We start from the raw sequence: 13,032 nt of genomic DNA, 5'->3' as shown, positions 1-13,032 counted from the left end.
TTCTCCTGTCCTAAGTACACCATGTAATGTATTAATCATCTCCCTGCCAACCACCAACCTACAATGCTGGAGAAGGATCCCTGTTTCAGAGACAACCTGGGTCCCCCCCTCTGCCAGGGCCTGGTGGCATTGACAGAGGAGAAGACTCTTCTCCAAAGCAACTGCAGGAGCTGCATTTGCTGAATGGTCCTTGCCGGTTCCACTCAGGAAAGAAAGGTTCTGTGGGGTTGAGACAGCCCAGCGTGACGCAGAGCTGGGAAAATTCCAGGGGAATAACAGGAGTGATGCTAACGGACGGAGCTGGAGATGAGAAAGGACGGGCAGTTGGCTGTGGTCCCAGGCAACAGGAGACTCCATTTCCTTCATCTTTTACAGCTTCCCTGTGCAACCATGAAGAAGCCATGCATGGGACATCCACCCTTCCCACTGGCTCTGGGCCACCCTGCAGGCTGGTGGGGGCTGTATGCAGGGAAAACTTGGGGAATGGTACAGGGATGGGAGAAACCTGACACAGGGCAACGATGCTTGAGGCAGGTTTGGCAAATCTCACTCAGCTACCTTCCTGCCTTAAAATGATCATCGAGAACGTGAAACCAACTCTCTTCAGCCCATCCATGCAGTAGGTTTGCCTGGGGCCCCTTTGGGATGTCCATGAGGCAAAATCTCCAGAGGTGCCCAAAAGCGACTTGGATGCTCCTTCTCCTGCCCACCGATCTGTGGGAAGTGCCTTGTACCACAGCGTGACGGAAACCAGACCACGGCTGCCCCATGTGTGTTGACCAGGACACCCGTATGAGTCAAACCTGAAGGTCCGGCAGCTCCCCAGGCGGGCAGAGGAGAGATGCTGCCCCTGGGATAAGCCCAGCTTAGCAGCCACAAGCAAGGAGCACCAAAGATAAAGATGATCAGGCAAACACTGAACTAGGCAGAGGTAACAGACAACACAAAGTAGGTCTGTTGAGTAAATTAGGAAACTCAGATGGAGGATGAAACTGAGGTGCCCCTGTTCACCTTGGTCTCTGCTTCATCACCAGGAGAAAGGACAGGCTGAACCTTACCCAAAACAGAATCACGCATGGCCGGGAGCTCAGGAGCCTTTCCCAGGGCTGATCCTGCTGTTTCCCCCTGGCTGTTTCCTGGCTCCATGCTAGAAGGAGTCCAGGGCACAAAGCAGCCTCATGCACTCCTCTCTGTCATGGTTTAAACAGAGAAGGCCAGGAGGGCCAGTCAGACATCCATCACGGGTCTCACGGGTCTGGGTAAGCAGGAGCCAGAGGACTGGCACAGAACACTGCCAGAACTTGAGACAGGTGAAGTCAGGTCCATTCCACTCTGGCCAGCTTTGGGGAGCCTGAGCTGGGCATCACTTTCACAGGAGGCTGGAGGATACCAAGGCCCTGGACCAAGGAAAAGAGCAAGAACCCATTGCTGGAGGCTTTCAACAACAGCAGCAACGGTTGACTGGAGCTGTCACATCTCTGGGCTGAGACGGCTTCCTCAGGAACTGACCAGGGCATGTGTCCATGACACCTTTCCATGGCTTTTGGTAAAGGTCAGGAAGAATCAATCTGCTGCAATTTGGGAAGATCGCCTCCAGGCACCCCAGCACAAACCAATCAGAAACAAAAGGATGCTACAAACCTGAGCGACCAGTGTCACCTCATGGTCTGAGGTCCACCCAGCCACTGCTGCACTTCTCCATGGCGTGCAAGCTGTACACCACAATGGAGTCGAGGTCCCAGGCCACCAGCAAGTACATGGAACACTGCTTGCATGCCCCATCTGCGTCCTGGGGCAGGACAATGTTCAGCGGCTCTTCCTCGGTCAGGCTGGGGCTGACAGCACAGATCCAGCTGGTGTCACATGTGGAACTATAAAAAGTTGGCAAAATTGGTGGAAAGCCACTCTGAGGCAGGGAAATAAGGTGAACAGCACCAGCCATTTCTGAAATAGCCCAAAATCACCAGCTGCTTTCAAAATTTCCCGGTGCCTGACAACAGCAGGAATATCTGCAAATCCCAAGATAAGCCTCGCAGCTCTAGGCAGTCACGAGTATGCAAATTTGAAGAAAAAGCAGTGCTCTGCACTGGGATTTGTACTGCCCAAGTTGGGCCCAGTCGGCTGCCCGGCGGGAGGCCAGAGGGCGAGGCCTGCAAGGCCCACAAGGCTCGCGCCTCCCCCTCTGCGCCTCTGCCCCCGCTCAGCTGCTTCACATCTTCTCCCTTTTTTTTTTTCCCCTGTTTTCCCCTTCTTAAATACATTATCGCAGAGGCGTTATCATGGGACATTCTGCTACCAATCGGCTCGGCCTTGGCCAGCAGCAGGTCCGCCCTAGGCCCGGCCGAGTCCACTGAACAAAGGGGAGCGACTTCTAGCAGTTTCCTACAGAAGCTGCCACCATAGCCCCCCCTCACGAAACAAAACCAGAACACTGGGTCTGTGAATAAAGAGGAATACCTGAAGAGAAACAAAGAACCAGAAAATGACAGACTAAGCCCAAGAGCCTTAGAAAGGACAGTGAATGGACGAGGCAGCTTAGGAAGTGTCACCATCCAAGACCACCACTTTTTGTTGTTGTTTAAGGAGGGGGAGGGTGGTTTTAAGCAAGAACATGCGTATTCCTAAGCAAACACAGATGGATTCATCCCAGCTAAAAGGCGTGGGGAATACGGACCATCCCTCTCCCCTCCCCAAAGACACACACCGTGCCCTTGACAGTCCCTGAAGCCATCCTGGCTCCATTTCTGCTGGAGGATGAAACACAACTCCTGTAGAGCATCCCCACTCCTTCCTCACCAAGACTTCCCGGGGATTGTTGAACCCCCCACCGCCGCAAACAGAAACGTCCCAGGGGTTGCAGACCCCACTCAGGCAAACCCCTTCCCCAAGAGACACCACCCAACCCGATGACACACAAACCACACACCAAACACACGGTAATGGACAATTTCTTCTTTATTGATTAAAAATTAGAGACATGCAGTAAAATACAAAGTCCAAAAAAAGGAAAAAAAAGCCTGAATATTTTACATCTTTCATTATAATCTACAATACACCAAAGTTGTGAAGAGGATCCGTTTTCATTAACAGAGCATTGTCCTTAAAAGTAGGAACTAACTTAAAATTACCACCTGCTTCCAGGTTCAGATCAGAAATTTGCACAAAAACCAAATTATTAATGACACCGGAAAACAATTATGAACAGCATTGGCACTTACTGGAACAACATCAGAAAAGACAGTTGTCTAGCACTGTAATAGCCCAAGTAAATATTTTGGATCCCTACTGAAAAACATCTGGAGATGTTTCTCCCTTATTTTCTCCGTTAAAGAACTAAAGAGCCTTGGGTTAGTGGGAGCTCAAGCTCTCAAGTCTTGGCTTTGGGAAGGAAGAGAATAACTTAATAAATAGATAGGGCATCGTTCCATTTGAGCAGTTCGAGCCCTACTTTTCTCAGCACCAGTACAGACGTGAACAAGGAGGTCCCCATGGCACGCGGGCAGAAGGGAAAATAATACTGTACCAAGGCCACCTCGCCCCCAAATCCTAAGGGTTTCTAACACAACCACACCGACCACAAGGTGACATGAAAATCGAGATGCCACTCTGCTCTTCCCAAGCCAAGAAACTCAACGGGGAAAGCTGTAGGGAGTGCTTTTTGTGTCAGACAACAGGAGAAAATGCCAGAGGTGCCAGACGCACGTGGAACGCAGACACTTGGCCAAACCCAGCCACCACCAACTCCCTGGTATCGGGTACCCAGTTCCTGGGCTCTTGAGAGCATCTGCTCAGCACCCTGGGAGGCTCTCGCTCCCAAATTCTTTCTCCTCTCCCTCCCCTTCACGCTCTCCAGCCATGGAGCTGCAAATAGCCAGTGGGGACAACCCCAATGTCCACCTAGAGGCTAAAAGCAACAAGGGCAGTATAAAAAGAACATGCACAGTTCAGGAAGCTTCCACAGCTGCTCATAAAGAACAATATATAAATACAGATCGTTCATCTGAAGACTTGGAAATCAAAAACCAAAAAGTTCTAACTGAACCCAGCCATTCTGCTTTAACACTCTGTTTCTGCATTGTTTGAGGCTGATGGAAACCAAACACGTTTCCATCTGTGTGTTAAATTACAGGCTTGCAAATTCTGTGTAGAAAACACTCCAGAGCCAATAGTAGTTACAAAGGCCAACTGTAAAACAGTAGGAAACAAAAAAATCAACACCATTTATTATTCACATATTGCATTACAAGTGTCTCTTATCAAACTCAGAGTATAATTTATATTATTCATGTAGAAACTCAAATTCCACACCACAGAGAAATAAAAGCTAAATACGCGTGACGGGGTTTCAGTGACATCCTGATCAAACGTCGAGGCTTGGAGCGACGAGAAGGCTGACGACCCAAGCGATTAGTGCAGGAGGGACGCAGCCCAGCGCTCGCTCGCCCAGTACTACCGCTCTACTGGCGATTCGTTATTGCTGTAAAACACAACAGGGATGGTTCCACGGGTACCAGTTTGCAAAGGACTGGGAAACAGCTCAGGAGGACTCGCACAGCCAGGCATCACAGACTGGGTTTCAGGAACAGTTTGAAGTGCATCTTTTCCAAACACAGACCGGCACAGGTCTCCTCTCCCTCTGACCACGAATATTTTGTTGATCACCTGAAAGCCCAGTTTCCAGACAGGAATGCCTCACTGGTCTGCTTCAGGAAGAGACTACATCTAAGATGCAGAATGAAAGATGTTTTGAGGAAGGACTGCTTAATGAAAATCAAAAGGTTCAGCCCTCATGCCACGCCTGGCACTCATGTGGAGAGAACCAAAATAGTAAAAAAAAATAAAATAAAATAAAATAAAATTAAGGCAGTTTACAAAGGGAAGCTGACTTCTAACACCTCAAAGTCAAGGAACTTCTCAAAAACACAAACACAAGGGAAGGCAGCTCTCCCTCCCGTGGGTTAAGACTTGGCTTGCTTTCTCAGGTGCAAGCATCCAAACCAGCAGTTTTAAAAAACACAGCCGAAAAGAAGCAGATTCTCAGCACTCCAGGTGACCCAAACAACATGTACATGGGTGTTTCAGATGGAAGGAGAAGCAGGTAAGGAACAAAAAAAGAAAGATCCGTTCAATATTAAAACTTGTGCAAAAATAGCAAGTGAAAAAAAATGAAACCACATGTAAGCAAACATTTAGGCAAGATCATCAGAGCAGTGGAACCCCCTGCTTCGTACTCAGTAGTATCTTTCTTTAAAGTAAGGCAATAATAAAATGAACATGCAGGCAATGACATGTTGGGTCTGCATGTTTGAGATGACAGATACAAAAACATGAGAGTTGTTTACAAAAGGTGTAAACGCCATCGGTAATCTCAGGAAGGTTTGTGATCCTATTAAGGAAAATGTTAAAGCTTCTAGGAAGGGGGCTGTAGTTCAATTCTTTGGCAGTAGTGGTTTGTTTTGTTTCTTTTTTTTTTTTTTTTAGGCTAACAGAAGCATTACAAATATGCACATGTGGGTTCTCAGTTGGGAAACGTCTCCTGGGACCATCGTTTAGCTGATGCTGAGCTGTGCAAATCCTATAAGTTTGCCATCATCAGGAATATCCGAGCCTTCAACGCCAGATGCCTGAAACACAAGGAACAGAGATCCAAATAGCAATGCTCCCGTTCTGCCCTCTGATACATGTTACGTATCACAACAAGGCGCGACAAAGGACATCTTTGCACTGTTCAGCTGCTCACACTACCCAAAGCTAAAATTGTGAGTTTGGGGGTTTTTTTTTGCCTTTTTTTGAAGGACTGGGACTGAAGTTTTGCCAATTCTTGCTCCGATTAGGGCTACGGACACTAACAGGCAAAACAAGAGAAAACTCCTTAGAAAGAGTCAAAACCAACGGCATTTACTGCTTCACTACCAATGAACTGGCTACATTTTTGCTTGCTACCCTCCAAAGGATTCACGTGCCATTCTTTCTCCTCTCCTAGCCTATCTTCTCTTAGTTTTTGCTCCCTGCTTTTTCTCTGCCCCCCCCCCCCCCCCCCCGCTTCATTTCCACCTCAGACACAATGTTATCTGGAACCTCCCCATTCTCCTCCTCCAAGAAAGGAGTCTGTGGCATATCTTAGCCCACTTACCTACCCTGAAGTATTTCTGCTCTTTCTGGGCAAGTGTACCTTCCAAGCCCAGAAAATACCCCAGAAAATACATTTTTATATGCTTATTAGCCAGGATAATGGAATGTTTGTAATAGCACATCATCTCACACTTATTTAACCCAAGTGCTGCTCAGAGGACACAAGAAGGGAACCTGCATTACCTACTGTGAGACAACCAGTAGGAAGCTTTGAGAAATAAGAGAGGATTTAGAGTGCATACATTAGATGCCTCCGGTAGACATCACATCTATATGCAATGCGTTCTCTTTGCAAGTGACAACTTGACAATTAGGGAACAGGAATAAATACCAGTTTGAAAGTGACGGATCTGTTCGCTTGGGGCTCTTCCACAATTTTCTGCAAATTAGCTGCAACTGAAACCACACACACACAAAGAAAATGGGCAAATATTAGGACAGGCTAGAGAAAAACATCCCAAAGTCATTAGGCTTCTTTTTATTACTCCGTAAACTTAGAGCTTTTTAAAATGATAAAGTATACCTCTCAATTAGACTCAAATCTACTTAAGTCTAAATCTTTAAACTGTGAAAATGCTGTCATTTGTTACTAGGCTTCTTTTTCAGAGGTAGTTATTTTTTCCTGGATGTGGTGGGGTTAGCAGTAATAAACTGCCCAGCTGCACCTGCAAATCCAGTTAATTTTGCGCTAGCAGCCTTTCCAGATCATAGAATCATACAATCATAGAACGGTTAGGATTGGAAGGGACCTTCAAAGGTCATCTAGTCCAACCCCCCTGCAAGGAGCAGGGACATCCCTGACTAGATCAGGTTGCTCAGAGCCTCATCCAGCCTGGCCTGGATGTTGCAGTCTGTGTATAAGGAACAGTTTTGCTTGCTGTAGTCACAACACACAGGCAGTGCTGACTAAAATCTCCCCTACTGCACAGAAGGACACATTCATTTCGCAAACTGTTGCTAGAGGTAGCTGTTCATCTAGCCATTCGTCCCCATACAACGCGTGCTGCTGCCCTAGTGCACGTGCGCTTCACGCTTCCTTCCCCAGCCCAACTTAAAAAAAAAAGAAAAAGCCTGGCTGATTCCAGTCCCAGACCTCTCTGGTGCAGGACCTGCGAGCAGTACAGGCTTGTGCAGCAAATTGGCAATGCCTATGTCACAGATGACAATAATTCAGCTAATGCCTTGATTAGCCTTCCTTTTGCATTACAAGGAACATGTGCCTAATAATGTTTCCAACTTGTGGACTGAGAGTTGCCTAAATGTACTGGCACAGAACTGCCACCAAAATTAAGAGCCGTTTCGCAGAGCCACTGGGGCAGAGAACCAAGGTCACAACAAACTCTCCTAGTACCCACTAATCAGGTCATTTTAAACATGTAAAAAATGACTGCAGTGGTTAAAGCAGAAAAAAAAATAAAACATCATTACCTATTACCAGATCTCTGCCATCAACAAGACCTGCTGAAATGAGTTCTTGAGACACACCATCCGCAGTATCTGTTGGGGAAAAACCCAAGAGTCAGTCAACACACAACAGAAATTGTCCAGCTGAGGAAGGAATCACATAGAAACCTAAAGGAGCTTGTCCAAGCCAAACAGCAAGAGTGTTCTTTGCATGAGATGGATATTAGGGCGTGCAGCAGGTGCAGTCAGATAGCTCTGAGCCATGCTGCCAAATTCTGAGTTGGAATGCAAAGGGTTGCACTTTGGTCATACCCATGAACAGTTTTATAAGAAGGGTGCAGAACTGCAGCGCTCCAAGCACCAGCCATCAGCCCAAGCACAAGGCAAGCCCTACAAACCCCTTCAGGAAGGCACTGTGGACAGACAACCATATAGGGTTTCCACGCACGCAACTGCACAACAGCAAACACAAAAGTTTCCCACCATCAAAACCACCTTCACACACTGGAATTTCCCACCAGCTCACCTCTCCCTGGGGTGAATTCAAATCGAATATCATTGAGCTCTTTTTTTGAATTCCTGTGGAAAGAAGAAAATTTTATATACAAGACACCATTTCACTGGACTGATCAGTGCCCAAAAAAAAGCGCTGTCACTGAATAATCAGTCTGTGAAGAGAAGTGAATTCATTGCACCCTTCCCCATCATGGGGCAGAAACTAATCACTCGGGTGCGCGTCTGGAGTAGGGCGCTCAGCCTGACAGAGCCTGAGTGGGCGGAAGTCCCCGATAAGGGAGTGCCACCTCTCCAGTATAAGGCTACATTGTTCCACTGTCTCAGCAACTCACATCTGTCACCAGATAGATTCCTTGGAGGACATCCTTCAGAGTAAAGGAGCACTCACTGACTGCAGATGTACACACATTATGCAGCTGTCCAGGAATGACTGCAAGACAATGATCAGAAGTCCCAGTCCAATGCCTACCAACAACCAAGATGCCTACAGAAATGAGAGGCAAGTTCCTCAAATGAGAAACATCAATACGTGTAATGATGGTGGAATGCACTTACAACACTTTTATCGGCCTCTTTCTAGGGACATAGACCAGAATTCATGCCTTGAATTGGGTAAAAGCTCTTCACTCTCAGAACTGGCTCAAGTCTGAAGTTGTGCCTGAAGAGTAAGATGGTCCAGCACAAGGCCAGAACCCCTGGATTCCTGATTCCCTTTAGGGAACCCAGCTAATTCCTCCTTCCCACCCCCTTAGAGCGTAGGAATATTTATATAAATACTAAAACCTCTTTCAACTTATAGCTCTTGTGAAACTGAAGAAGTGGATGAGAAACTGCCTTTCTGTGTCCTGGTTTTGGAAGAGTGGATGAAATCCAAGCTGACAAACAACATACAACCACCACTCTTTAAATTAAAAGGCAGATTGGAAGATGCACTACAGAAGTCTTCCAGTGCCCCTCTCTACAAAGGCTCACTTTGACAGAACAGGTCAGTTTTGTGTCCTTACCTTAACCTTAGTACAAGGCTGATGGGGACTTTCGTATCTTCCTGTACCGGAGCTGCAGCAGGGGCAGGTGGGGCCTGCAACAGAATTTCATCATTTTAAAGCATATTAACACTTCCTTTCTCTGGTTTTAAAACTAGAGATAATCTTGATCAACTATAAATACAAATAAAAAGTTTAACTCATCATTGGAATCATGATACTACAGTAAAAAAGAAGACAGACTAATGAAAAAGGAGAACTTGGAATCATAGAATAAATTCTTCATGCTTCAATAGTAACCCAGGAGGTTCTCTCTGCAACTGTCTCGAAAAGAGTAAAAGCTACACAAATTTGAGAAATGCCTCAATGGCTGGAGACTTCAGAAGTGCTAAATGTAAAAGGACTGCTTGCTTTGCATCAAAACTTAGGTGTTTTAGGCATTCATGACAGCTTCAAGACCTTCTGCGCTTTAATCTCTGCCCTGATCTGATTTCAAAGCCTGATCTGATTATGAAAATACTTAGGAAATAATTTAATTGGCAGAGCAGGATATACTCTCAGTGACTTTTTTGTGAAATCAAAGGCTTTAAGAGCATCTAGCAGTAATTTTATAGCTACCTATTTTCACTTCTAAATTACTTCTACGTAATTATTGGAATATGTAATCAAAGCATTTTATATTGGTCAGCAACAGATTTCCAGTAGGAAAGATCCAGGAAAGGTCCATTTTATTGTACTTCTGATATTTTCAGTGAAGGGCTAATTGTTTATCTAATTGTTAATCAACCTCCACAAAAAAAAAAAAACAACCCTAACAAAACAGAGAAGGGTCGGTCACTCTTCCACTGTGTGAGGCATCTATACTGCAGATGCTGAGGCAAGGATTTTACATCTGGGGTAACAAGACAGAGACAATGCTAGGCGGAAAATTTAAGCCTAGAAGACTCAACCAATTTTTTTTTTAATCTAGATCACTTGCTTTTTCACAAAAAAAAAATTCTCTTTAAGACTAGTATTTTACTCCATCTGTTGGTGCTCTTGTGCCAACGATGCAGCTCAGGGCTTCTGATCACAATCTTTTCTGTTGAAACTGAAAGCTTTACCAGGTCAGTGAAAACAAACAAGGGTTCACAGAGAAGCCCAGAGGTCTGCAAAACAGTAACCAGCGACCAACAAGAACCAGAGGAGAGCTGTAAAGAATAACACGCTGATACAAAGAGTTGTAAAGGACATATGGACAAAAAAGAGCTGTAAAGAAGAACATATTGACAAAAAAGAGCTATAAAGAACATACAGACACAAAGGTACTAAGTTTACCTCAGGATACGCTGCCAATAAGTAAGTTATCGGGCACTAGTGACAGGGAGCAAGATACTCTGCTACAGGAAATCAAAATAATTTCACAAAGACCAACGCTGCTACTTCATTTTACCGAACCGAGAGTCCTGGCCTTCACTGCTGCTGGTGTTTCAACTGCTGATAAAAGTCAGGGATTAAACACCAGCCCTTTTTCAGGGATTCGAAGGGGTTTGATTTCAGTATTAAAGCAGCTTCTAATGAACATGTCAGACCCCAACTCCACTATTTTTATTTAACGACTAATGCACCGTCTTTAACGGTTTTGTGAACAGGAACATGAGCTGACTGCAGTGAAGTGATGCACATATCTTTCTACATTCTTTAAAGTAAAAATAATGAAACATTTCTAGGAAGGAGTAAGTCAGAGTTATTTTTCTAACCAACACTGCCAAATCTCTTCCCCTTGCTTCCGCCAAAGGGTGATGGTAGCTTGGCCCCTTCCAAGTGACAGCCTCTCCCCACCACCAAGTATGAACACTAGTGTCTATTACAAAAAAAAAAAAAAAAAAAAAAAAAAAAAAAAGAGGTGCCATCATTCAGGAGTCTGGCAAATTCTGCAGTGCTTTACTCCAGCAAACCACAAGACATGTTCCAAGTGTCTCAGTAATGATTTGGGTTGGCCATTTTTCTCTTTTTATCACAAGTCAGAGCTCTTTCCTGACTTTGCTACGGCTGCCTACCTGACCTATATCCTACACTTTGGGGTGATGCAGCCAAGAATTAAACATAAACTTGTCAAGCTTTCACATTCCCTGTACTTCCCCTTAAAGGTCCATTCTCCCCTCTCTGCTTGAAATGGAAGGGTTTGAAAGCATCACAAGGTTCAGAGTTTCCCAAAGATGCAGTTTTTTTTTTCCACAATTTTTGACTGCTACAAGGACAGTTTTAACCTAGGCCTCCTGTCTCTCTTCTGAAGTGTAGAGAACTTGCACGTCGTAGTTCCCTCCTCTCACTTTTCTCTCCACTCTTTATCCCACAGATGCCAGTGATGCTGAGACACACAGAGCCTGTTTGTGCTGCACCTTAAACCATCAGGAATAAGCAGCTGCCACCTAAATGAGACTCTCCTTTTTTCTTACCTTTAACTTTGCCCCAAGCCAGAGTCCACTCCCTAAACAGTATTAAAGTCACTGCTCACCCACAGAATAAGAATTAAAACTGCCACACCCACACTGACTGCTTTCCTTTATCAAGCCACCAGGCCAGCTGTCACATCAACCCCAGAAAAGCAACTTTCACAGCTTCAGATCCTTTTAGCACGTCTGGAATAGAACAGCTAAGCACAGAACTGAAAGGTGGTATGAAGGGCTTCTGATCTTACCTGGGCTGCTGCTGGGGCTGCTGGAGGAGCCTGGCTAGGGGGAGGTACAGCAGTTTGAGGTTGTGCAGGTGCTTGTCCTGCAGCCTGAGGTAGTTGAGTAGGTGCCTGTGCTGGAGCACTGAGTGAGGGACCTGGAGGCTCAGCTGATGGGAACAGCTGCAAGCAAAAAGGCATTTTAATGAGAAAAGGAACTCGAGTTCCGACTCAAGCACCAGCTTTCCAAAAAGTGCTTGTTTGCTACATAAATCACTTAGGCCAGGTTCAACGCCAAGGGCCTGAAGGACCAGGCCTCCAGGACACTAACACTGATCCCAAGTTGGTGTCCAAGGGGTTTAAAGTTTCCTCATGTCCAGGTACCCCTACTACCCTGATATTTTGAAGTTTTACTCACCAGTAAAGAAGGATAAGAAACAAAGACAGCAGCATGACTGTGTATCTCAGAAAAAAATTACACTGTGCAGCTAACAAGGATGCACACAAATCATATCCTAGCTCGGACAAGAGCATCTCATCCTTTAGATTTCCCCTTCTCAGAATCTAAGTCTTACTCATATTTCCAAGTAGCCATGCAGTCAGAGAACTCTGCTTTGACTTACAGTTCCTTTCAGAGAACGCAGTCTAGCAAAGCAGTAAGATAACTATCAACAATTTATCCATTTTTAAAACAAATGTCAGCGTCAGAGCAAACAGATATTTAACTGAAAAGTGAATTCAGAGCTTAAGTTCTTAAAAAAAACCCACAAAATAAAACTGATCAGGATTGGACTTAATAAAGTTAGTCCCTTGCAAAATAAATCATACGCAATTAATTCAGGGGCCAGGGGAAAAATAAAGCTAAATTAAAATTTAACCTTTTTTACCTTTTCTGCTATTTAGAACACAGAAACTGATTTTGGCACGGTAGCCAAAGAACTGTATGCTTGATGGCACTTCTTCAGTGTGCCCTCCAACTCAGTAGAGTAAGTTGTACAAAATATAAATCAGTTTGAATATTGAAAACCTGGCAGCAGTCCTCCAAACCACAACATATATTAAGGGATGTATCACAACAGGGAAATTCATCCCAAAGGGATTCTGGTTTTCAGGTTTTTCTTTGAATCTAGAGTTCATGTCAAATTACAGTAGCAGAACTGTAGTCTTTCTTAAGATCTCCCTTTATAATTAATCCTTGGAAACAGATGAAGGGAGAACAGGAGAGCCTAAATAAGATTAATTTCTAGGAGACAGCTCTGTTTTTCTTCCCCACAGGTAAGGAAAAGGAAGACACAACACTGTCTCTAGAAAATAATCAGTGACTGTCACTGAAAGGTAAGATAC

At 45.0% G+C, this 13,032-nt stretch overlaps 1 protein-coding gene across 1 annotated transcript in view; it reads right to left on the bottom strand.

Annotated features, from left to right (window-relative positions):
• Positions 1–2,937: 2,937 nt before the first annotated feature.
• OXSR1 (oxidative stress responsive kinase 1) overlaps positions 2,938–13,032 on the bottom strand; it is a 94,989-nt gene continuing 84,894 nt past the window's right edge. The window contains exons 13-18 of the mRNA XM_086741771.1: positions 11,716–11,871; positions 9,057–9,130; positions 8,063–8,115; positions 7,561–7,629; positions 6,464–6,528; positions 2,938–5,624 (exon numbers count right to left, since the gene is read on the bottom strand). Of these exons, the coding sequence (XP_086597897.1) occupies positions 5,550–5,624; positions 6,464–6,528; positions 7,561–7,629; positions 8,063–8,115; positions 9,057–9,130; positions 11,716–11,871 (492 nt within the window). The 3' untranslated portion in view covers positions 2,938–5,549. The remainder of the gene's footprint in view (positions 5,625–6,463; positions 6,529–7,560; positions 7,630–8,062; positions 8,116–9,056; positions 9,131–11,715; positions 11,872–13,032) is intronic.

The sequence above is a fragment of the Chlamydotis macqueenii genome, chromosome 2 (assembly GCF_036417535.1).
Source record: "Chlamydotis macqueenii isolate bChlMac1 chromosome 2, bChlMac1.mat, whole genome shotgun sequence".
Classification (NCBI taxonomy): Eukaryota; Metazoa; Chordata; class Aves; order Otidiformes; family Otididae; genus Chlamydotis; species Chlamydotis macqueenii.
The sequence above is the reverse complement of the archived record's forward strand: the minus strand, read 5'-3'. Positions and strand labels throughout refer to the sequence as shown.